General features: G+C 41.3%; 1 protein-coding gene across 1 annotated transcript in view; it reads right to left on the bottom strand.

Moving 5' to 3' along the window:
• cntn3b (contactin 3b) overlaps positions 1–26,568 on the bottom strand; it is a 54,234-nt gene that overhangs the window by 6,927 nt on the left and 20,739 nt on the right. The window contains exons 4-19 of the mRNA XM_085273039.1: positions 24,271–24,446; positions 20,005–20,103; positions 17,304–17,507; positions 16,098–16,200; positions 15,582–15,766; positions 15,012–15,148; positions 14,292–14,421; positions 13,515–13,665; positions 11,847–11,974; positions 10,010–10,185; positions 7,347–7,464; positions 6,357–6,515; positions 6,079–6,228; positions 2,050–2,120; positions 1,431–1,662; positions 891–1,000 (exon numbers count right to left, since the gene is read on the bottom strand). Of these exons, the coding sequence (XP_085129165.1) occupies positions 891–1,000; positions 1,431–1,662; positions 2,050–2,120; positions 6,079–6,228; positions 6,357–6,515; positions 7,347–7,464; positions 10,010–10,185; positions 11,847–11,974; positions 13,515–13,665; positions 14,292–14,421; positions 15,012–15,148; positions 15,582–15,766; positions 16,098–16,200; positions 17,304–17,507; positions 20,005–20,103; positions 24,271–24,446 (2,329 nt within the window). The remainder of the gene's footprint in view (positions 1–890; positions 1,001–1,430; positions 1,663–2,049; positions 2,121–6,078; positions 6,229–6,356; positions 6,516–7,346; positions 7,465–10,009; positions 10,186–11,846; positions 11,975–13,514; positions 13,666–14,291; positions 14,422–15,011; positions 15,149–15,581; positions 15,767–16,097; positions 16,201–17,303; positions 17,508–20,004; positions 20,104–24,270; positions 24,447–26,568) is intronic.

The following is a 26,568-nucleotide window of genomic DNA, read 5'->3' as shown; positions in this document are numbered from 1 at the left end:
ATCTTAAAGAAAAGAGGTTATGGATAAATCTTGAGAATATTGTTTTTAAAAGAATACTTTAGTTTAGCAAAGCATCAGGTCTGTAAAACTAGATGCTGAGCTAACTTTCCCTCAGGCTTTTAGCCAACACTTAGAGGTGCAGGTGACGCGATATTTGATAAAGCAAACTTGCCGCTTGCTGTGGGTCATCTTTAATGACCCTCATTTAATTGAAATGTGAAGCCTGTCCTACGGGATACCCCTGTTTTTCAATTGCCCATAAATTGTTGTATTTCCAATTTGTTTAATAAAGATCAGAAATCAAATCTTTTCAGCAGGATTATTAAATCTGAACGTCGACTGAATTTACAAGCCCAACAACATCTCCTTAAAAGCTGAGTGCCTCACACGTGTAGTCCTTGCTTTCCATACTGTTGGTGGCCTATTGAGATTCAGCAGCCCAAATCCACTTCAGAACCACATTTGGAGAATTGAGCTCTGTTCTGAAAGCACAATGTGGCCAGCACTATGGCAACTGCAGAGCTTTGTGCAAGGGGCCAGAGGTGACAGATACTGAAAGAGCACAGGAGGAGGGAGACTAAAAACAGCAAAGCCTTCTTTGCATTCTTGAAGCGATGAGGGATTTTTATTTTCCTCTCATGGGTTCAGTGTTGGGGTGCCAAAGTATTGCGATCACTTTGTGATGGTAACGCATTAAACAAAATCTCTTCTGAGATATATGCAAAGATACCGGAGAATATCATAAGCTAAAGAGAGAGACTCATTTAAAAAAAAAAACAAATAATGGATAAGACGGATAAACAAGGCACCGGGAAAGACCCACTTATCATGTTATTTGAAAGGGAAATAAAAAAAGAGAGAAAAGAATATGATTTTGTAGCAGTTCGTACCTCATATCCAAGCACTCTTTCAGGGATGGTGGGAAGAGCTTCCCAGCTCACTTCAATTTGTGCTGCAGACACACTTCTAGCCCTAACCCTCTTAGGAGCCACACTGGGGACTGCAGAAATAGAGCAGAAATGTGGTAAGAATCCCACAGACTCATCCAACACCATCACACACACTAATAGCAATAAGAGGTAAGGCACAAAATAGACCTGTAGTTTCACTGAAAAGCTATTTCCCCCGCTCTCTTTTAATGGGATCTGTGACTGACATAAGGGAAGACTATCTGCCCGGCAAATTCAATTAACAGGATACCTCCCTGACAGTGCGGTGTGGTAAGAGTCTGCTAGGATTTCCTGTAATCTACCAGCACGATAACTAATATCAAGTTGGCATTCCCAGCTTGAGAGTGGAAGGAAATAACAGCACTGGAAAAAAAGCAGCTCATTTCATGATTACTATTCAAGGTCATGGTTATAAGGAGGGAGATTATAGCTTATTTAAGCGTCACTCTCTGCCGCCAGGCTGAGAAGTCTGTACCCTACCTTCCTCTGCCGAGTACACGACGGCGATCGAGCTGAAGGGCCCCTCGCCTCGGTTGTTGTATGCCCCCACTTTGACGTCAAAAGGCGAGAAGGGTGGGATGGTGTCATTTCGGAAGACGTAACGCGCCGCGGGTGTGGAGATAACCGCTCGCGTCCACGTGACCGTGCCCACAGGCCTGAAGGCGATGATGTAGCCGAAGCCCTCTCCGTTCTGCAGTTCCTCGGGCACAGGCTGGGAGCAAAACACAAAACTATAGTGATATTAAAACGCATACAGACAAAAAAACAGACAGGCCCGTCTCTGCACTGTGCCTCGACTAAGGGATATTGTGAACAGACACAGCCCCTTTCTCAGCTGCCACCACCTAGAAGCCTCCACAAATGCCTTTTACCTTATCTTTTCTTTTCATATGTGATTGTGGCTAAAGAGCACAGTTCTTTCTAAAGAAAGTGTCCCCATCCCTGCTTTTGGAGGAATAAATGGCACTTGGGGGCTGAGCCAGATGAATGGTGTCTCCTTCTAATGGGGGTCATAAAATTGCTCCTTTCAATTCTGCACAATTAAGCAAAACCATTACCCGGCAATGGAGAGAACAGTAAAATGTGACAGATGACTTACCTCCCATGTTATCACTAATTCAGACTTTGTGCCGCCTCCACCTCCAACATCAGTGGGAGCTGTATCGGGAACTGAGAGGTAAAGCCCAAAGGGGAGCAATTAGAACACAGTTTACAAAGCTCAACGACAAGCCTCGACTTGTAACCTTATGACGAGTATGCCAGCTGCAGATACTTCGCCTTCCATTTTACACCCCACAAATCCCCCACTTTGTGCAAACACAAGCATTGCAGAGAATAGTGACTTACAGACTTTGCCCAAATGTCAGCGTGCATACACCACAAGCCAAGATTTGTAATATTTTGCAAATGACATTTGACTCAACCCACTCCTTTTCAATTCCCACTAGGCTGTTTGTGCACTGCAGCGTGCTGGAAAAAAACGACAGTGTAGGTGGAGGAGCACTCAAGCACGTCCTCATAGTATCCTTTCGTAAGTGGAGCCCTGATTTAGTAAGCAGCGTTTGTGTTTGAAGCCCAGGAGTGGTTGAATGCTTGGAATTGAGATTCCTTTTTTTTCCTACCCAGACTTGATATCCTTCTTTTTTTTGCCATACCTACAACTTTAACTACAATAAAACAATCATTATATATAAACAAAGTTATATGAAAAATATAACTGAAAAATATAAAATGTTATGATTTAGAAAATATTTGAGAGTTTCTGTAACACTTTAAGGCTTTGCATGCTGCTCTACTGAAGCAGAAGATGCATGTTTTAAGCTACGTACGCCAGGTCTGCAAAGGGGCTAAAAAGGGGCTATTTTCAAGAGACGGGGCAACATAGGATAGAGTAAAATGACAGGCTCATCAAAGAAGCCTTAAAATTGTTAAAGCGTACCCGTTATGCTTATTTGATGCTCTATATTCTTTGACTCTACTAGAGTAGCTTTCCATGATTCCCAGTTCAGACTAGTCCTCCGTTCTTGGTGCCTCAGTTCATCCTCTGTCTGAAATAAGCTGTTTTAGTTCCTTCTACAAAGTGAACTTCTAAAGCGAGTGATTTAGCCTATAAATGCTTCATTTTTAGTAAAGTGACAGAGCAAGAGTGTGAAGGATCCGTTTCCAGTTGACACAAAATCTAAGGTCCATAGCCAGATAGTTCTTCTCTATTCTGACCAGGGGCAAACACACAGGACAAGGTCAGACTTTACTCCAATCAGTAGCAAAAATGCAAAATAATATTTAGAAAAAGTATAAACCTTACAGTTTACCCCATAATAACAAAGTGATAATGTGCTTGAAATTCTTGCAATTTTTTTTTAAATAAAAGCCCAAACTATAACATGTACATAAGTATTCACAGCCTTTAACACATAAAACTGAGCTCAAGAATTGTCTGCAGACCTCCAAGACAGGACTGCACTGAGGCACAGAAACAGTTCTGCAGCACTTTAGGTCCCAATGAGCACAGTGGTCTCCATCATCTGTAAACAGAAAAAGTTTTGAACTAACAGGAGTCTTCCCTGAGTTATCAGGGAGAATGGCCTCAGTCAGGGAGGTGACCAAGAACCTGATAAAGTTCCAGCGTTGTACTGTGGAGAGAAGAGAAGCTTCCAGAAGGCCACCTATTTCTGCAGCATTCCACCGATCAGGCCTGTATGGTAGAGTTGCCAGATAGAAGCAACTCCTCGGCAAAGGGCACATCACAGCCTGCCTGGAGTTTGCCAAAAAGCACCTGAAGGACAAAATCCTCTGGTCTGATGAAATGAAGATTGAACTGCTGGTCTGAATGTCAAGCCTCCATGTCTGGGGAAACCAGGGACTGCTCATCACCAGGCCAATGCCAACCCTACAGTGAAGCATGGTGGTGGCAGCATTACTGTGGTCATGTTTTTTTATTATGGGGTATTTTGTGTGGATTTAACCAGTTTTGGAATAAGGCGATAACACAACAAAATGTGGAACCACTATAAATACTTGTAAATCGCAAACCTTATGTTCATTTTTACTTGTGTATCTCTCTAAATTTCAAAACATTTCAAATGGAAACACCATGGAGTTTCTTGGTTTTTCAAGCTACTTCATTATTTACACCCTGCTAGTACTGGTTTGGAACCCTTTCTGCCTTCAGAACTGCCTTAAGTCTTTGCCTTAATTCATTTCTCAGAGATTTTGGTTCATGTTGACACGATAGCATCACATAGTTGCTCCGGATTTGCTGGCAGCACATTCATGAATGTGAATCTCCTGTTTCACCACATCCCAAAGTATTGGATTGAGATCTGATGACATTTGAGTACTGTGAACTTCCTGTCATGTTCAAGAAATCAGTTTGAGGTAAACAAGGACATGGTCAACAAAAAAACTGATGCTGAAACGATGCTCAGTTGTTACTAATGAGATCAGGATCTGCCAGAACAACTGTCCCACACCCTATTTTACCAACATCGCCTACACCATTGATGCAAGGAGGGCTGGCTGTTATTTACACCAAACTGACCATACCACTGGAATGCTGCAGCTGAAACTCGGACTCCTCAGACCAGGTAACGCGTTTCCAAACTCCTGTCCAGTTTGGTGGGCCGACAAATTTACAGACGAGCGAATACTATTGGTAGTATTACCTATTTGCTTATCTGTTGGTATCATCATTCGCAATAAATTCCCACAAATGAAAATGTAAAAAGTAAAGAAGAGGGGGGTTGAAACACAGTTCATTCTTACTACATACTTTGTCCACTAGAGGGCATTCTGCAACGTCCCTGTTGGCAACACAGCTTTGAAGTGCCACAAAAACATTAACCAGCTGATCCGAGCACTGCAGGGTAATGAGTAAATAAATGACTAACCATAACCAATTAGAGCAGGGCGATATGACCAAAAATATTTATCACGATATACATTTGAAAATTTGCGATAACGATATAACTGACGATATAATTGATACTAGACAAAATACTTTAAAACTCCACAACTTTATTAGTGCAAAAAAAAAAAAACATCAATGTATTTTCACTTAAACAAGCAGCTGTTTTTTATGTGCATTAAAGTTATATAAAAATGTAACAGTGCAAATGCAAATTCCTTGCTGACAGTTTAACCAAAGGTGTTTAAGTGTGCCGTATTTTCCAAAAAACACGGTAATAACAACGGCCCGCTAGCATGCTCTACCAAAAATAGTGCTTTGTTGTGTATCTGACGGACGAAAGCTAAACCAGTTCCACACCACTGAAGTTGCAGCATTTTTACAAACCAATTCTGGCACATCCGTTTCATTCAACGATCCGCTTTCACCCTTCTCATTCTCCGTCACCGACATGCTTTTTCCGCCATGTCTGTATGAAAACAAAGGCCCTGCGCATATTCTATCGCGATATTTCATTTTCTTATCGTTGCCCAACCTTAACGGTATGATATGACCCAGCCCTATAACCAATGCTGGTGAAATCTGTTATATATCGAATATATTGGAATATCAGATTTTTTAAATGACCAAATATCGGTATTGATATCCTAAAAAAAAAACAAACCCTATATTGGTTGGGATCTACTACAGATGGATGTGTGGGGAAACCCAGCAGATCAGCAGTTTCACCTTTCTTCTCCATCCTGATACTTGGGTTAATCTTCAGCAGGTAATCTTTACCATATCTAAAATGCTATAATGCACTGAGTTGCTACTATGTGATTGGGTGATTTGAAGTTTAATTATCAAGCAATTTATCGTTTCTACCTAATGAAGTATGTGGTATTCATTCCTGTGAAATCATCTGTAGCATAGCAGTCACTTTCTTGGACATATTAACTTTAGCTCACTATCACACCATTGCAAGTGTTTTTGTAAAAAAAAAAAAAGCACTCCGCCGTCAAGCAAACTGGCAATAACATCAAAAACCGCCAACACAAATAAAATAAGCGTCACTTTTAGAATTGATTTTCCACAGTTCTGTGGTTGTGCTATAATCTCAACTCATTTTTTGCCAAGGAAGACATAGAGTCCCAGAAAGTGAACATTTTAAAGTAAAGCTGATCCATCGGTGCTTATATCTGTTAATGTGTGTAGCTTTAATTTTTTTGATGTACATACTTGCATCCTCCGTCCTGGTCTTGGCTGAGGCTGGGCTAGGCTCGCCAAGCCCTACAGCATTGCGTGCCACCACCCTGAACTCGTGCTCCACCCACGCATTCAGACCCACCACCGTGGCTGTCAGCATGTTACCATTGACCACCTCTGGCACTGCAAAGTGGAAATTCAGTTCTTTAATAGAAAAATAATTGAACGCTAAACAACTGGACTCCAACTGAATGATGAGCAAATAAATATCCAGGCAAAATAAATACTACAGAAGCCTCTTTTCAGCGTACCTGTGTCTACAGCCTGCCAGCCCACGGTAAAAGGAGTTCGAGCCTGGATGATGTAGCCGGTGATGGGGCTGCCGTTGTCCCTTCCGGGAGTCCAGGATAACTGTGCTGTACTGTCTGTGATTTCCTCCACTGATACCTTGTCCGGAGGACCTGGGGGACCTGCATCAATCAGACAGTGACGAGGGTGAACCCAAGGTGAGCACCCATTTAAAAAAGCCTCCTCTCATCAAGCTCATAAAGACTTGTACACATTGTTACATATCAAGGCCATCACACTCGCTTTAATTAAGGGCTGCGCCCTTGGTGTGTACACGCTTTATGTGTGTGTATGTGTGCGAGTGTGGGATTCTTAAGTGATGAGTTCACCGGCTGTGGAAAGATAAAGTGAATGGGATCGTTTATTAGAAAAGGAAATAGGTGCTTCATGAGGAGGAGACATCAGTAAGTAGAAAAAGGAAAGAATAGAAAAGCGAGTGTTTGCGACTACAACATGCTCAGTCTTTACCATGTTATAGCCGTTTGCTTTGCTGCTCCATTATTCAAATGCTTTCCATGATATTTTGCTGGTGTGTAAATGAGCCAATTACAGTCATTTTCTGTGATAAACATTGCCTTCTCAAAGCACCTGGGACAGCTATTAGAGTTTGTTTAGGGCAGGAATACCAATGTAAATCACCAGAGATACGCTTGCACACGGAGCCAGATACACCAGGCACATATCAACAAAGCTACTTCAGCTACCTCAGAGCGAGCGTGTACACCATTACTGCATTTCAGTAACAAGTACAGTATATATTGTAAACAGGAGCTGACGTTACAGACTGAGACAGACATTTTTGCTTCCCCATCGTGTATCTTTAGCGAGAGCCTCGGGGATGTTTCGCACCCTTCTGTCAAACTTTTTTTGCTTTGAATACTTTTACACACGCTCTGTGGTAGCCGTGCTACGGCGCTCACACAAAAGCAACCGAAATCTGGCCCTTCTCTTACCTTTGACGACCAAAATGGCAGAGGTGGACAGGTTTTCCACATCAGTGTCAATAACACAGACATATTTCCCACCGTGGTTCAGCTGGATGTTACGAATCATCAGATCCCCTGATATGCTCTGAAAGAGAGAAATAAGGTTAAGTAAGAGATGTAGCGTTAATTAATCTTCCAGCCTGTGGCTCTGGGATGCTTTTACATTTCATAACATCCAATACAATCACAGCGACTCCGGGCCGCTGATTTTTGCATCTTTCAAACACAAACAACTGACATGGCAGATGTACTCAGAGCAAATAACCCTATTGGCCGTCCTTCAGGCACTATCTAACCAACCGGCCTCCAAACCCCCTGTAAACAACTACCCGCTACACACAGGACACACAAAACAAACACAGTCGAGCTAATTGGCAAAGCAATCCTAATTATTCTCTAATTACACAAGCTCAAGCAAGATATGAGTCTAACTCCCAGTGTAAAGAGTAAATATTATTTTACATGGGCTGCATGCATGTGATGGCCGTGAGGAACATGCAGCGAAACACAGCAGCAAATGTTAATTTTCTTATCTGGAAAAGGGGAGTTACTGTGTGTGGCTACATAAAGCAGAATTACCTTAAAAATGAGGTTGTAATTCTGCATTTTTCTTTGTTTTCAAAAAGAATGAAAATCATTCTTTATTCCTAACATCTTCTAGTGCTTTCGACTACAAAGACACCTCTCCTAAAAACAGCTAGCAAGTACGGTGCATAGCTCATTTCTCTGTACTGACAGAATATGTTAGCGATCAGAATAGTTTTTTTTCCAGCATCCGTGAAAGTATTTGATCATTTTAAAATTCATGTGGGAAAACGCGGCACAAAATTACTCATCAGTCGTACGCGGCGAATCTAAACTGTGCATCTGATTTAGCTCTTCATAGCTCGCTTAAATATTCTTTCAGTGCATTCCAATTAGCCGAGCATTCATCACATCGCAATGAAACAACCTAACCTAAAAGCTATCATGCTACACTTCAGCATGTCTGCGTCATTCAATCATCTTGTAAAGCGAGATTATTAGAGCCCTCTTGCACAGCGTGACACGCACTTGCTACTGTACGGCATCAGATGGGTCTTTGGGGGGGATCAACTGATTGATTGTTTGGGGGTTTTCTGATGGGTGCTCAAAGGCAATAAGAAAAGTATTGAAAGTCAGCAGACTTAATACGCTTTATCCAGGCAACATTACTGCGCTCTCATTTGGACTGCTGATGGGAGTCGGGCCTTTTGAAAGTCACCTCTTGAAGTGGCCTGTCACAAAGCATGTCAGCCAGAGAAAAAGAGTGTGCTGCTTTAGAAACTAGTCACCTGGGGGAGAGCCAGGTAAGACTCACTGCAGTCACAGTAGATCTCATCACCTCCAAAGGCTAGTGATCATAGTTCCACTGTGCCGCGACTGGGCATGAACACCCATGGATCTTCACCTCTCTAAGGCAACTGACAAAGCAGAGCTGAGCCGAATGGCACTTCTATGCGCCCAAGGGATAAAGTGACTATATTTCTTGCTCTTTTTTTCTCTTTTACCCTTCCTTTCATCTTCTCTCCTCTTCCCTGACAGTTTTGAAGCGCCATGCCTGATTCTCCTTCCAATGTCAGCCGCCACCTGGCCGACCCGAGAGCTTGCGATGCGTCGCGGGCTTCCTGCCTTGGCAGGAAGGAAGTGATGAGGCAGATTTGCTTTAATTATGTTAATTAATTCATCAGAAGCTGTTGAGCAGGGGGTTGGTAATCTCTCTGGACAGGGGAAACAGACTCTGTGAAAACTATCTCTCATTAAATGCCTATGCACAGTTCAATGTCATTAGTAATTGCCATTTGCTTTCATGAAGAAACGAGTGCGCCGTGTCCACAAAACCGTGAGCGTATTGAGATACGATGTCAACTATTACCACATGAATGGCAGTGATCAGACTCTAAAACCTCGGATGATAAGCGGCGGTATGTGAAGCAAAAAGAGTGTGCATAGCAATTTGAAACTGACAAGCTTTGAACAATTAACTTTGCCCTTCATCAAAAGGAACAAATATTCAACAAAAAAAATAATAAAAAGGCGTCACTTATCAATATTTCAAGGCATATGGATTTCAAATGAACATTTACTGGTGCCAGGCCTGCCCTTGGTGAATGCCAGCCAGCTCATTACTTAATTATTTCGGGACTCTAGATTCATAAATAGGTATGCAAATTCAATTACAGCGCAGGGAGATGATAAGAAAATGTTCTCCCTTGAGGTACAGGAATTAGAAGTTGAAGGGATGAAAAGTATAAAGACTTTATTAACGAGGGCCCTCTGTAAGACTAAAATGGCATTTCACTGATATATTTTTAGAGGTGTAACACATGGCAGCTCGCACAGGCAATTCAAAAGGTAAGGATCCCAATTACAGAGCTGATACCGCCATTCAGGTATCTGTAACTGATATCGCTACCTTTTTGAAATTCTGTCCACAACTGACCACAGAGAAACCTTCAAATCTTCGCCTAAATCTCTTCGTTTGAGTATTATTAGGGTTTATGAAGCCCTCAGCCGGGCTGTGGAGCATACCCTTGCACGTTACACACTGTGTCCCAATTAATCCCAAAGTAGCCAGAAAATATCTGAGTTTAATGCTCGACATGACTCACCCCACCCACTCTTTCAAAATGATCGCTGTCTCGCTGGAAGTCGATGAGCTGGCCGTTGAATGCCCACGAGAAAGAGACATCCAGAGCTGGATCGGAGGCAATCTGGCAGGGTAACACGATGCTCTCGCCAACAATAATCTCCATGTTAGTAGGCCTCATGGTGATTCTGGTGGGCTCTGGCCAGACAACAGATGACAGCACAAGCATGATAATATCTCTGCCACTGAAACCTCTAACACCACCATGACCCCTGCAACTGCCATTTCACTCCAATTCGCAGCTAAACCGAGCAACAGTCATTAAATTACCCATGAATGTGGCTTTTTTTCTGATTTTAATAAGCACTTAAATTCCAAGCTTGTCCATTAGTAACATTTAATGACTCTGCGGGTTCACATTTTATCTCCCTAGATCAATTTGGACGAAAAAAAAAAAGTTGTTTGAAACAGGATTACTGAGATGGGAGCACATTCTTACTGGTGACTGTGGTGGATTGGGGGCCTCAGAATATGTTGACAAAAGGTCAGAGTAATTAAATTTCATGACATTAAATGGTTCAGCTGTCAGCGTATGAGAAGAATAGAAAGTAATGAGAAAAAAAAAGTTGCACACACAACAGATTAAAAATAGGGGACTACATGAACGTTTTATGTCATTGCACTCATAAATAATGACCTTTAACTAAATCAGTGATAAGCATTTGTTGCTTACTTAACTGTTATTTTAGCTGCTATTTACCAGGCCCATTAATTTTACAATATCCTTGCTTGATAACACACGCAATAAGCTGAAAGAAACAAATACATAAAAATAAGGACAAGAAAGAGCTGACTTTTATTTTGGAAATACTTCAAGGAAAGTCTTATCAACTATACGCTATTTGAAGTTACTTTAACATAAACAATCAAATCAAATTTAGCATATAAGAGCAGAAAACTCGCCATAGTACAGGATAACATCAGCCCTGGATTCTGCCCTGCCTGGTTTTGTTGTGGTCTTACCAAACTCACTGATTCACCATTCAGTCCTTCTCTGAATAGAAATCTTGACAATGCCTGCTGCCTTAAAAATATCAATGAGTGCATATTTCATAGAATTTCAGTTAGAAGATCTGAAAGACGAGACTGATCGTCACAACTTCTGCCAGCAGTTACAGGATTTTTTGGCTCAGCACTTCATGGCATGTGTTTGAGTACACGTGTGTGGCAAGATCATGACCCATCAAAATCCAACAGTTAAAGTTTTTAGCCATGTTCTTGGTCCAAACAAGTGTCCAGATGGTTGCTGTAACTCAATCTTTCCTAGCACAATGCTGCATTGCAGCATTGTTGTGGCTGGTAAAGGACAACTGTATTTGTCATCTAATTTTGGATGTTTGCAGCGATTTAAACATGGCCACCAGCACGCTCAATAACCACCATAATCATATTCAGCACTTGCTAAAGTGAAACAGCATGAGCTTTATTATTAGTGTACACACATATGACTGATAATAGCCTCTTATCTTATTTAACTCTCACCAAGAAAGCTTGTATTTCCTAAGGTTTCAGAGTTTGTCTTGTTCCTTTATTCCATTTAAAAACCGAGAGTTAATTTTCCGAGTTAAAATCTTTAACAGGAATGAATGAAATGCTGTTTTTTTACGGGGTTTTTTTGGTTTTCTTTTCTTCTCTTTGAAATCAAGAACCCATTGTTTGCAAAAATTAGCACAAGCCTTGAGAGGCAAATCAAAGTTCTTGAATGGGAAGCGTGTCAGGTGTGATGACAAAGAAGGGATGGAGCAGACAGTGAAAAGGTTAATTAACTGAGAGCGATTCGACTTTTAGGCCAGACTTACCAGTGACAATCAGTCTTCCTGTTGTGCTTGCCGTCCCAAACCGATTCTTAGCGATACACGTGTAGCTAGCTGCATCCCGTTTGGTTACATTGGCAATCTTTAATGTTCCATCTGGAAGCAAAGCAATCCTGAGAAGAGAGCGGCTTTTTACTGTATTTGGTAAGATAGCAATTGTAAAGTAGGACTACAGTGTTCAGCTCTGTTTTGGATTTGTATATAGTAATGACGTTTCCATCTATCGCCATGTATATAATAAAATTCTCAAAGATTTGTCAAATAACTCAGATTTAAAGACTTTAAATCGATGAGGTCAGTGTGAAACCCCTATCATGCTGAAAGGTCACCGACTGGCTAGATATTAAAAAACATAACATGCAAAGCCCCCCACTTTAAACAGTTTTATTATATTATTTCCACTAGCTGGGTCATTAGAAATCTGTAGTTATTTAGAAGATGTCTATCTCCAAACATGTATAAATCAAGGCATGAGCTAAACATAAGCTTATATAGAAATCAGATGGTTGTAACAATTTTTCAACTGATGTGGTATTCAGTGAGAAAATGTGTGCAAAATTCATTTTCTAAACACTGCTCCAATTTACAGCGTGACTGCATATGTGAGTAAACATTTCCCTTCCAGTGTCTGCATACATCCAGTCTTGAAAGAGTACGTGGGCTTCACATATGCTAAATGTCAGTCAGCTTGGGAATTCTACCAATTTTCCGCCGCTATAGATGCAGCTTCCCATCTGGAGCCGACTAAAGAGGCTCTGTGCTGTTTTGACAAGACGCCTTGCTCGTATTGTTCTTTTTCAGACCTCCTCTTCAATAGGCAGCATGGGAGCGATTCAAACGGCATTTCTTTCCTGTACTGGGATGCCTGCGTTTGACTTTGTATTGAGTTTGTATTCAGTCTGTCTGTTGTGTGTGAGCGTGTGTTCCAAAGTCTTGATGTACGTACGATAACTTACAGGAGGTTTTAGAAACTATCTGAGCTTTTTGATTCTTTTGCCTATCGAGATGACAAAAAGCCTGAAACGTGACATGCTTTTGGAATTCTCTACCTTTAAATGCTTCTTTATTGTGAAACGTTCCGGTTTATCCAATAAAAAATCCAACAGAGAAGGGCACCAAACTAAATGAAGCACCACTTTATACCACTGAAAGCGACACTTGATGTTGGCTCATTGTCTTTGTGCCTGTGTTCTGAGTTATTTCTTGTCTATTGAGACTGCTCTCCGATCTGCATCAAAGCTTTCGTCTCTGCTGTTTGGTGATTGCATCAATCAAGCCCTTGTAACTCTTTGTCTGTCATGATAAAACAGATAATTACAGGTGCAGTAGCTTCATTCTTACTTTAGAGTTCCTTCCTAAGTTTACAAGATGAGCGGGAACTCCATTTACTACTCTTTTATCTTCTTAAATATTTAACACAGTGTTGATATGACCACCTAGCATCTTCAGTCTTCACACCGAGCTATTTGCACACAAGGGGGCACGCAGTATATGAGCTATCTGCAATTTTCCTGGTGGGTGCCTTCTCGTTCTTCTCATTAGCCTTTCCTTCTATGCATCTCCGCAAATGCCAAATGCACTATTGAAACAAGTCAGCTTGCAGTGAATGCGAATGAAAGCTGCCAGTAATATACACTTGGATTTTTATCCTACCTTTCAGTTCTCTGCAGGATTTCATTCCCTTTCTTCCACAAGCTAATTGCTGGGGGTGAGGCCTGAGGCTTGCATTCAAGAGTGACTTCGCTGCCTGAGCGAGCTTTTAGCAAGGCCCTTAGCGGACTTTTGGAGAAAGTAGGAGGTGAAGCTGCATGTAGGGGAACAGAGAAAGGTGTGAGATTAAAAAATATATATATGGGCAACCTGAACCTTTGCAGATCAACCGTGCTGTACTGAGATAAACTCTCCTTCAGCTTTCAGAGAAAGCAGCCTGAAATCTCAGCACAAAAGCCTACTGGTCTCAAAGCTCGCCATAGTCATCCCACCCTTCAGCTGCACATCCTTGAATACACCATTCACCTCAAGCATGTCATAAACTATTGTCTGCACTCATCAGTTTTTTGTTAGCCATTGTTAGGACACTCAAGTGTCATCACATGTATCAAGAGAGTTGAATTTCTTATTGAGCCAGTCAGATGGAAGTCATCAAAGCTTTGCAAATAAATCAATACCCTGTCTACATGAGAAGGCATGCACAATGCCACAAAACAATGCATTTGTAGTATCCAAATCAATACGTGAAATGACTGAAAGTAAAACGAGACACTCTATCAGATTCACATTTTTGCTGGCAAAGCCCATGGTGACATCAAATGCGTGCACAGACTGATTGCAGAGGTACGTTATAGCAGGCTGCTGGTTTTTATCTTAGGAGATGATCAAACGCATAGACAGATAAGCAGGATAAAAGCAGGAGGAGGGAGGCGATCTTACCTAACACCATTAGCTGGGCACTGGAATAAATAATTCCATGTTTGTTTTCAGCCACACACTGATACATCCCAGAATCGGAACGGTTTAACGAAGATATAGAAAGGGCTCCGTTTTCAATTTGTCCACGGCCCTGTGGAGGAAAGAGAAAGAGTCCTGCATATCCATCGCAAGGCCAGCCTATTATATCCAAAGGCACAACAGCAATTACTGCAACTCCGCATTTTATTAATCCTTTATTTATCCAGGTAAAAAATCTCATTGAGATTAAAAATCTCATTTCCAAGAGAGACCTGGCACCTGCATATGGTAAGCTTGACATAGATGAGGAAGTGCAGTGGTGAAAACTATTTATCTGCTTCTTAAACACACCGAACAGAAAAATTGTTAACATAACTTATATTTCATGACCTTTCAGGATGATCATGATGATGATGACAGATCACATCATTTTTAACAGATAAAGTTGTCTCGGTGCTGCGTGGGGAGGGGATCGATGCTTTCTAAAGCATAGTCTGGCTTTAGAATAGCTAACGTCTGCATTAGCATACATTAGCTAACGTACCCATTAGCATACATTACTTATATACACACAGCATATTAACATTATTGCATTTACAATTTCTGGTACAGACCAGCTCAATTTTTTGTTATTAATTGGAAACTATTTAGAAACTAAGAAATTTTAGCCAGAAAGGAAAGAAATGTAACATATCTCCATACATCAGCCATCACTTGCTCCCCATTCTTCAGCCAGCTGTAGGATGGTTTAGGCTTTCCATTGGCCTTACATTCCCAGAAGAGGTTTCCCTCTATGGAAAGAGCTGTGTCCGCCATCGTCTGGAGCCAGTGAGGTTTAGCTTGGAATAAATGAAAAGGTTACCTATTCAAACATGCGTTTTAATTATAGAAGCACTGGATTAGTAAAGAATTGCATCAGGAATCATACAACCATAAAAGCAGCCTGGCATTAAAGCTTAAATTTAAATCAAATTTTAAACTTTACAAGTGGATTACCAGCATAATGAGAAACACGGGATGGTAAACAGATCTGAATATTAACTGGAAATGAATTTAAAGCCCCTGGAATAATAGCCATTTGTCATTTCTACCCTTAGCTTGTTCTGAAATTTCAACAACATTAAGCCTCAAACGTCCGCAGAAAAAGGTTTTATGTCGAGCAAATGGGATTCAAGCTGCTGGCCATCTGCATGTTTTCTGGACAACTGTGGATATATATGTTCCATTTGTCCCTCCACCTCACTGTCATTCGATTTGAAACGGCTTACTTACCGTGGAATGAAATACGGCCCCGTGCAGCATTTTTGCCTCTGCGATTCTCCGCCATGCACTCGTACGTCCCCGCATCCTCCTGCTGGAAATTAGGGATTTCCAGGACGGCATTTGAATTCTTCATTTTGACTTTGCTGGGGAAAGGGACGCCGCTCGTTCTCCTCCAGCTTATTTCTGGGACGGGGCTGTAAAAGAGAAACAAGAAGTTCCCAGGATTGTAACTGTCACTCGCTCTGATCAAAGTGTGATTAAGGACAGAAGGAAAAGTAGTTGTTAGAAAAAGTAAAAGCTTTGTGAATTCTCGTTCCCTGCAAATCAATCCGTGATTGCCAAGCTGTCGGATGCTCTTAAAAGAACTCTTACTTCTGCTCCCTTGTCTTTTTCATACGTTCCTATGGATTGATGAATCTGAGGATGAGTAATGCTAACGCTTGTGCATTCTTAAATCGTCTTGAGTAGCTGTAATTCATCCATGAATGTGTGTACCGTTTGTGTCACAGGCATACAGTGACTTACTTTCCCAAAGCGAAGCATTCCAGTTTCACCGCTGATTCTTTCGCTGCTGGAACTGAATCGGGAAAATGGACTTCTATTTTGGGTTCATATTCACCCATTACTCCTACAAAAGGGAGACAATAGATGACAAGCTTTTTACATCAGTGATTAACAGCAGACTCACACGCACCGTGAATCAGGCAGAGAGAGAGCAATAACACAGCGGGGCAGCTAATGCAAAAGTTATGCATATGAATACAAAGTGACCAGTGAAGGCATTGTAAAAGAGGGGGGAGGGGGGGGGATTAAGAGGGGGGCTATAAAAGGACTTATTTAGCAGAGATTGATAACATTTGGCTATGTGACTTCATTCAGGAGTTTATTTACATTCACATCACCGGGACAGGTCAGTGACTTCCTTGCAGAGAGAGTAGCCTGCCCTTTATTATTAGCAATCACAACCTGGCAGTCTCTAAGTAAAAGCTGATTTGGGGTCCTCTTCATGTTTTCAGATTAAAAGTCAGAAAAGACTGTGATAAAGCTGACACACTCTCAGGAAAACATGCAAAATACGCAACTGCATCTTCCTCTGTACTTAGAATATATTTGTGGCATTTTGATAATAACACAACCTAAGAAGCCAGCTCATAAAAGCTTTGTGCTGCAGCTGGAATACAAAATGAAATTAGTGGCTTTTATGTAACTCTGTGCCACATTGTAAAAAGACAAGCTTTGGAATTCGTGTCTTTACTAATGGTTAACAACTCATCTGTTGCTGTCTTACGGCTCAGTTTTAGGCTGGTAATAATCCCGTTTGCTGTCCTTTCGATTTTTCTTGTTTGTAATAATGCACTTGTAATTGTTTGACAGTCACAGCTTTCTCATTTTATGTCATCAAAGCTTGTAAACAAATATTAATAGCATTAATAATTCATAAATGTTCCACATTCTTCAGCTGGAGGAGGATAAACACCAGCCAAATGGACTTTTCACAACCCAGCTATTATCTGTTGAGTGCGAAGCAGGTCCTACCACCTTGCTGGAGTATGATCAATTACCTGCTTTTATAATGAAATTAAAATGTGGAACTTAAATTATAACCTAGATCTTAACGAGCTGAAATCATGATGAATCCGGGAATGCAGCCTTCAGGCAGAGAAGTCTGACAACAGATTAAAGCTGCATGGCATATGAGCATAAAGATGAAAGCCTGATTTTAGTGTTTACCATCGCTTCTGAGGACCAGTGGTGTGGGAGAGCTGAGGATCTTCTCCCTTGTGACAGTGTTGTTAACCACACAGGTGTAGTTGCCCACATCTGAGCGCTCCACTTTGGCGATGTACAGGCTTCCTGTCTCTTGAGAGATGAATCTCCGACTGTCTTGTTGGACAAAGTGAGGGTATTCATTGAAGATCCACGCAAATGTCAGCTCTAGAAGAGAAAGGAAGACAGTTGAACTATGCAGCAGCGGCCCACTTTCACACCTCGGCTGATTTCACACGTGTTAGTCGCATTGGCCCCCGCTGGAACAGCTGTATCAAAAGAACTCGGCTACGGCCTTAAAATGTGAGCGTATCATGTCATTTTCCTTCCCTTATCTCAGTTTCCTTGGGAGGAGATACCAAGACTGGGTGACTGTAGCAGCTATCAGTGCAGAAAAAAAAAAGGAGAGCTAAGGAAAGGGAGCGAAACAAAATGGATTACAGCGCGTCAGTGACCCTCCCCTGGCACATGGCCTCCATTCCCTGGGTCCCTGAGCGCCTTAGTTCAGGGGTGGCACAGGCAAGTCAATGGTTGGATTGAGGGATGGATGGATTGGCACAAATATATGTTGTCATGCCCCTTTTCAAATGGTAGGTCTACCATAAGAAAGGAGAGACTTTCTGTGATGAATTACTGTGGCATTTTCTCAAAGAAAACACTGCAAAGACGTTCAAGAGTTAGGAGATGCTCTGTGTAATCAGCCACTTCAAAGGTAGTGGGCTCAGAGTCAAAAGGTGTACACAATGACTGTCAATCGCCCTGAGGGGGGAGCCCATAGATGGGATTGAGCGTCCGAGCTGGGTGCAGCGATGCAGATACAAAGCTGCCTCTGATTAGGCAAAAGCGGCAGCATAGTCAGCATAACCTGGAGCTGAACTATGTGTCTATAACGGGCAGTAATATCATTTTGCCAAGCAATTCTTTGTTAAGCGACAAAGAAAATACAACACAAGTGGTTTTACAGTACATGGAAGATAAAAGTGCCAAAAAAAAGCCCTTGGAGTAAACAAATGTCTAAGGTGGAGTACAATAACATCTGCTTGCAATGGTACTGTATTTAATTTTTCATAAATGGGTGTTGGGATAATGCATACGGAGGGGGAGGAAAAAGCTTGTGCAGAATTCAAAGCCAATGAAGTGTAATGAAAACTAAAGGGAATGCCTCTTACTGTAGGCATCAGATAAAGTTCAAGGTTATGTGGCACATCATCGCTTTCAAATTTTAAAAAGGAAAAGAGGGTGGAGAGAGGGGACAGCAGCGAGAGAGGGAGCCAGGAAGAGAGCAAAAGGGGAAAGAGGTAAGGAAGAAAAACAGGGACAACAGCCTTGCGCAGCTTTACTTTCATTCACTTCGGAAAATGCAGGAAAACACAGCTGTGATACGGTTACAACAGCCAACTGCATATAAACCTGTGTCAAAGAGAAAAGCTGTCAAACTGTATTTCACAGAGTACTTTGACCCATTATCCCAAAGACCAGCTGTACAATGCTGTGCTACAAACTGCTCGCTTGTGAAGGAAATTGGTTGTTCCACTGTGCAAGCTATTGTATCAAGAGGGTGACAAGCTAGGCAGCAGCCATTGTGTTTTGTTTTTTTTTAGTTTTCCGCAGACACTCAGAGCAGTCGGGCTGAGCAGCCCGTGTCTTTATCTCGTCTATTTGTAGCCTCTGCTTTATCAAATGCAATTTTAGACTCTCACTTGAACAATTAAAGCATCTTTTTTCTTGAATGTGTGGAGGTGCTTGAATATAAGGCTAACAGCCAACAGTGCTATGTTCGTTATTTTAGCCTAAATACTGTAAATAAAGCCTAAATTATATGTTATTATGTTCTTAACATATCTGTTAATTCACTCGAAGTTGGCTTTTATTTTGAAATCCGGTTTCCACATCCATTCCCGTAATACTTTGAATACACAGGGAACGTAAAACAAACTGGAGGCTGGCTTGACTGCAAGTCTCGAATTGGAGGCTGGCTTGACACCAGTGTAAAAAGTGTGAAGACAGAAGCCTGGCTCTGTGCGAAAACAAAACAAAGCAAACACCTCTTAGCTCCTCTGAAGCTCGCTAATTAGCATATTTATTTCTGTAAAGCTCAAGTGCAAAAAAAAAAAAAAGAGAAATTGTGGTTTTATGGAGGTTATCATTCTGGCACCCTACCTCCTTTATAACCACAACATTTTATACAGACTAAGCAAATCATTATACTGTGGTAATGAGCTGCTTCAGAGGTGCCGTGGCCCAAATATTGTCATTTTTAGCCATCACCAAGCTAATTTCTTTCCTGTTTCCAGCTTTGTTTGAAGCTAGGCTAGCTAATTGCTGGCTTTAGCCTCACACAAGCAAGAAAAAGTATATTTATTTCCTAATTTAACTCTCAATGAAAGTAAATAAATATCTTTCTAATTTGAGAAACATGGCTTTAATTAAAAAAAAGAATCTGAATGAAGTGGAAAGAAAAGCACCCAAGTGCGGATGGCTTATAGGTGTTCTCAATAAACAACATTAAGATGATTACTAAGAGCATGTGCACACATTAATGGGTGTAAAACTGGATTATGTTTAAGAAAAGGCAGTAATTATTCATCAATGTTTGCAGTTTGCACTCAGTGGAGGTAATTCTTATGAGCTGTGTTTAAATAACAACAACATATAGCAAACTTACCTCCAGAATGTGGCGGTGGTCCACATAAAAGAACCACTCCTTGGCCTTCACGCACATTGACAGCACTCCTCACTGATTGAGTTTTGAAGTTATCCAGGTCTGATGAGACAGAAAACATTGAAACAGAAGTGGGTGGCGGTTTAAAAGAATACGACTGACAGTCAGATTGACCAAAAAGTGTGATTCAAAGATTTTCTATATCCATGAGGGTTACTTTTAAAGAGATAGTTTTGAAAACGGGGGGCATAATTCTCCCCAAACTCCCTTCACAGAATCACTGAGCCATGTTTTTGATGCTACATTTTGAAGATTGGGACTTTATAGGGCATCATTGATTGCCCTGGGACACCTCATGACAGCCTCCAATACTTTCAAAGGCATCTGGTGTGCTGATGAAATAGATGGACCTGACTCTGTGACGTTTACCCTGCAACGCTGCACTTTAGGAAGAGATTAGGCTGAAATAAGATCAAACGAGTAGGGGAAAGAAGAAAATACTGTGCACAGACTGAACAAACACTGGTGAGCGCGCATGACAAATGACAGTTTGCAGTGCCAGCAGCAATAAGTAACATCATTATTAAATGTGGTGTAATCTTGCACTTAAAAGCATTAGCTTCCCCATCAATACTCTCAGCACTATCTATCCCCTTGCAAATGAATGAGCAGTTGCTGGCAGACAAAAACTAAACCTGGGATGATAAACCACCCCTGGCTTCATGACTGATGGAGGGAAGCTGCTGCAGTCCGCTCTGTACTCTGTCTGCACCCTCTGGCTAACAGCCTGGAGTAAGCCTTCCAAACACAAACAAAAGAAAGTCAGTGTGACCGATAAGGGAAATTAGGAGAAGGAAGATTATGGAGAGAAGTGGGACAGAGTGTTGGTAAGATTAATGAGCGGCTCTCTGATGACCGCAGTGAAATCAAACAGAGCCAAGTCACGGCAGGACACTTAGAAGGCCACAGGAGGAGATGGCTGACTTGAAATACAGACAGAGGCATCCTGATCTCACTAGGTTGTCTTTAGAAGAAATGTCAATAAGAGAGTCGATCTTCAAATGACATTTAGGATTCTCAGGAACCGTGTTGGAGCAAGAAACGTACAGTGGTACGTACTGATCAAATCTTTGGTAGATGTGCACTAAAACATTTATATAATGAATACGGACCTAGACTGTTTAATTCAACAAACGCATGGATTTTTTTTTCCCACAGTTGTGGCCAATTTCTGGATTATTTCTTCACAAATTAAGCAGGTAAAAGGACTAGAGCTGATTCCAAATGTGGCGATTACATTTGGAAGCTTTTTCTGTGAAACCGCATGTGGTCAAAGGAGCATGCAATTGGAAAAAAAAGGACCATCCTCAGGCTTTACAAACAAAGTGAATACATCAGAGAGATAGTGGGAACATTAGGGGGAGGCCAAATTAACAGTTTGGGACATTCCGAGAGAAAAGAATGAGTTCATCAACATAAAAAGGCCTGGATGTCTGCTGAAAACAACCGCAGGATCCTTTCCATGGCGAAAAGCCCCTTCACTATTCAGCTCAGGAGGTTGGTGTTTCTCTTCCAATTCAATCATAAAACCAAGACTTTGTGAGAGAAAACACAAAAGTGATGAGTAAAATACTGATCGGTCTCAAAAATTGAAAGGCCTGATTGGATCTTACCAAATCAGCTGAAACTAAGATCAGCCTTTATCAAAATAAGGTAGGTAAAAACTGTGAAGACCATCCCGAGCACACAACATCCTGTGTAAAACACAGCGAGGGCAGTGTGATGCAAAGACACTGTTCTCACTGACAGAAGACAGAAGCAGCTGGATTCATTCTGAAGTGAACAGTTCTGCTCTTACGGCTCAGATTCACATAAATGCAGCAAAATATTTAGAGACTCAAAACCAACTCAGGAGTGTCTGAAGCCAAATAAGTGCAGTTATGCAATGTCTGAGCCAATCACCTGTCCCCAGTCTTATTGAGTTGCTTATCACTTGCTGAAGATGAAATTTTAAGTTAGACCCACAAAGTAGCATCTGAAGATGTGTGAAAAAAGTGAAAAGCATTAATCAGAAATTCATTCTTCCTTAGCTACTGGTGAGAGGCACGTACCCTGCCTCTTACCAGTAGCAAAGTATTACAAATGAGCATCAACTACAACTACATTAGACACCTGAAAATATGCACATATTGGAAAGTGCAACTGTAACCACTAAACAAAAAGAACAAAAATTGTGGCAAGGTTCAGACATTTATGGATGCAACTGCTCAACAAGCCTGGCAACAGCTGTTTATAATAATAATGGCAGGACCTTTAGAAGCAGGGGAAGGTGAATCAGAGGTTTACTAATAATTACTTAGTGAAAGAGAAACAGATGGCGCCTCTTCTTACAAAACTGCACAGAGACGGGTGAAGATGAAGCTGGACTCGGTGCTGGAGGGGATGTGCTTCTTTCTTTGTTGGGAAAAAGAATAATGGGCTTCACTGGAGTGAACTGACCACACACTGTAACTCTGAAAGCTAAAGGCCAAACTCACTGTAGCTTCAGTGATTCCTTTGTAAGCAGAATCAGTCTTTGCCATACGAGAATGGCTTGCCTAGAGATTACAGAGTGACCATTACAGCTCGACGATGATTGGTCTGGGCAACGGCGGCGCCATAGAGACATTCCCTGTTATATATTGTGTCCTACTGAGCTCTTGAGTAAGCTCCTTTACCTGCTACTCAGGCACTACAGCACTGGTCTCTAAGCATATGACGTACTATTTTTCCAAAGCTTCTGGTAAAATTGTACCCAGTGACACAATTTCTATCTCTGTCTGCACCAGCATTGCTTTAAAAAACGTCTGACAAGGAAAGAAACATGACAATGTGACAAGTTGTAAAGAAGCCAGCAGTTTATTCTGATCGTTTAAATAATAGGAACAGCTGTGTCACATTCTGACTGTCAGGAGAGAATCAAGCAATGGTCAGTGAGTCTTGTATGCCAATTTTCACAGCGTGACTCTTTCTTAGCCCCTGTGAATGTATGTAATGCGTAAAAAATCAACTCTGCAGAAAAATAAAATCTATCCTATCATCAAACGTAAGGAGCTTGTATTATTTTTTAAGCCACAGCTCTTCCAAAGACTGAAACAGGAAAATAACTGCTGCAGATCCCCTTCTGCTAATATGTAATTCATGAAATACAGATATAAAGAGACAATGGTAATTCAAACCACTGGGTTTGAGACCTGTGTGATCATATAAGTGGCCTTTTTTTTTCTGAATTCCCAGATCTCATAAATGAGTTTGACCTTGGTTGTATGAAAGCAGACTTTTTAAATCACAGTATTTTAAATTAATTTGGAACATTTTTTTACATTGTAAAAATGAGCTGTGGGAGGATATGCTTACAGTGGTTGCAGCTGAATTGTGAAGGCTAAGCAAAGCAAAAGAAAGCACGACATTTCTATCTTAGGGCAGTAGCCTCATTACATGGAAAAACTGAATATCAGCCTTGCTGATCTTCTAGACCTCCCTCACTGTGCATTAGGCAAGACAATAAATGTCAAGCAGTTCTCCTCTTCACCCAGTCCCCACGAGTGAGATTCATTACTGAGCTGTAGGGATAATGGCAGTCCATCTCCTGAGAGGAAGTGAAAGGCTCTCTATCCTTGGGACATGATCAATAGTCAGGAGGCCTGATCAAGAGAGGAGAGGTGCCTCTACACTGCCTGTCTGGAAGGTGGGACCACAACCAACAGCATCACTTCTCAGCCCCTTTTGTCTTCGCAGGCTGCTATAGCAGCAGTCCTGCTACTGTCTGATCCACTTACAGTCTTCTGCGCATATTACACATAAAGAAGTAGCTGGTGATTGCATAGACACAAAGACCTCTTAAGCGTTAGTTGTGTTTGTCCGCTTTAAAGTCTGTATCACAGAGGCTTGCACTTGGTGAAATATGAGGCAGTTTGGATGGAGCATAGATGCTGTCAGAGCTGGAACCGCTAATGAGAATCAATGGAGTTCAGAAGCAGTCAGAAGCTTCCTCACCCACTGTGTTTGTTGTATCTGACATTTCATTCGATTACCATTTCCCCTCTTGAAAATCTATTCCCAGGCAATCTAAATGAGAAATCGTAATAGTAAATGAAAAAAAAAGAAGGAAGGCCTGGGCTGCAAGCATATTACCCTCATGTCAGGCTGTCAGACAGCAGATACAAAGAGATGCTAGAATGTCATAAGTGTGTCAGAACCATGTGTGTTAGCAATTGTAGGATCACTTACATGCAAATTGAAGGCTGGCTCTGCGGCTGAGTATGGACCCCCACGTGTTGAAAGCTGTGCACTGGTACACCCCGGTGTCTTGGTCCTTGTCCAGGTTGCTAATGATCAGGCTGCCCCCAGACATGTGACGCCGGTAGTCATTCCCAAGATCAATGAGTGTTCCGTTTAGTGACCATCTGGAAAAACGCAAACACAATCAGTAGCTGAGCCCCCTGGAGATGAACACTCGCAGCGTTTATCGATTTGATCAGTCCGCCCACATCATGCTGCGAGGATAAAAGGTGAGCAATAAGACCAGGGCCCTGTATTATTAATGCAGAAATGCGAACAGCTTTTGCAGCGAGTTAGGAACAAAGAAAGCATTTCTTGTCACTTTAGACTTCAGTAGACTTCAGTTTGACTTCATTTAAGGATTCTGTTTTGCTGTTAATTTAGGCAAATTTCCAAAACCCAGCAAATCATCTGTGGTGAATATTGATTTTCTCCTAGTTGCATGAAGAAGTGGATTTTATTTCATCTCATTTTTAATTACCTCCACAGAGGAGGATTGGTACGCTTTAAAAGTCTGCGAGCCAGATGTCTGGAAAGAAAAAAGGTTTGCTTTTCTGATGTTTGCTTAAAATCTTATCTGGACATGTGAAAAAGGTGAACAAAACAAAAACAAACATACTGACGTCCTCACCTTGGCATGCAGTATAAAGTACTGGTCATGTGATATTTGGTCAAATCAGATTACCCTGACAAAGCACTGACATAAATACCTGCACTTAGACTGCGTTCCTTGTTTAAGATTTAGTTTCCATAATTTAAAGATGCAATGAAACATTATCAAGTAATCAATGGCAAAGTAACTGTAAAATAATATAATTAAATACTTTTCTCACATGTCATCTGGATTTACAGCTACTTTTTATGGTATTAAATGATCCTGATTACAGGTAAGTCATACCTTTCCCACTGTGAAGATATCTATGTATCTATACTGCTACATTTACTTCTGTTCAAAGTATATGCACAACTTCATAAAGCAGCCATCGTGGCTGTAGACATTGGAGTTTTTGTAGCGTAGATGTAAATGAAAAAGAAATACTACGACTGTATGCCTACAATGTGTGCAATCTGATGCAAATTGAAATATAAATGGAAAATAAAATGTGTAAACATTTTGTGGTTGGAGAATTACAAATGTAAAGGTCTGTGCGGCTCTGGCAGATTTATGCATTCTTTGAGTGCTTTCTAATTAGTTTTCTGTTTGTGCTTTTGTGTTTCTGACTTATTGCTTTCTGACACTTTCATATTGCATTGTCTACAGACCATTTCCTTCAAAGAAAGGTCACGAGACACTCTGTCATGCAAACAGAATTCAGGAAGTGACAGCTATTAATCACAGCTACCATCAGAGAGGAAACACTGAATAATGTTCACGCTGAATAATAAAAACACTTCATATGTATTTCACTGGATTTCAAGGAGATGCAAAACTCCTATACGGTACAGAGCATCACAGAGCGTTAACACTGATAAAAAATCAGAGTTCCTCAAACTATTTTAGAAGTAAAGAAATATTTTAATGCCATGTGTAATGCTGCCTTTGCAACAGGACTGTAAAATGACAATTCCAGTGACATGGGGGGAAAAAAAATCAATATACATCTGTTCCTTCCTAGGCAAACTAGCAGGCAGTTAGGATGATGCCTCATATATTCCTAAAGCCATTCGTGGTTCTCCCCAGTTTCCTCCCTGACAGATTACAAAAGACGAAGCTGTCTTTCATCTCGTAGCCTGTATTATCATCTAACAGTCTGTGCCCGTCACTTAATCTGACTGATTTTGTCACTGTTCCAACAATATTACTTTTAAATTTCCTGAACTTGAAAAAGCTCAGGTTTCCAAGAATATATCTGACAGCACAGGCGTTCAAAATAAAACACTACCATTTCACTATTTGCTCATGATGTCCCTTTATGCCTCCATTTGAATTCTCCACTGTCCAATTCTTCCTCTGTTTGTGCCAAAGGGAGGATTATTGTATGTGCGAGAGGAGGTTAAATGGCAAAGGATGAGAAGCTAGTCAGACTTGCAGCAACCCAGCATGATTGAACTTAATGGGAAAGGAAGGTGGGTAGCCTGGACAGATCACACACCCATGGAGCAGACAGCGATGGTGCCTCTGCTCCACCAACACAATCAGTAGGCCACCCACCCACTTGTGCTGCACAAACATCTGAGACAAGCTTTGATATTAGCAGACCTGGGGAACCTTTTTTTTGTATGGGATTCATAGATAAGGAAATATCA

The sequence above is a fragment of the Mchenga conophoros genome, linkage group LG5 (genome assembly GCF_057382185.1).
Source record: "Mchenga conophoros isolate Kocher_MC1m ecotype Shallow Benthic linkage group LG5, M_conophoros_male_GT1.1, whole genome shotgun sequence".
Taxonomy (NCBI): Eukaryota; Metazoa; Chordata; class Actinopteri; order Cichliformes; family Cichlidae; genus Mchenga; species Mchenga conophoros.
The sequence above is the reverse complement of the archived record's forward strand: the minus strand, read 5'-3'. Positions and strand labels throughout refer to the sequence as shown.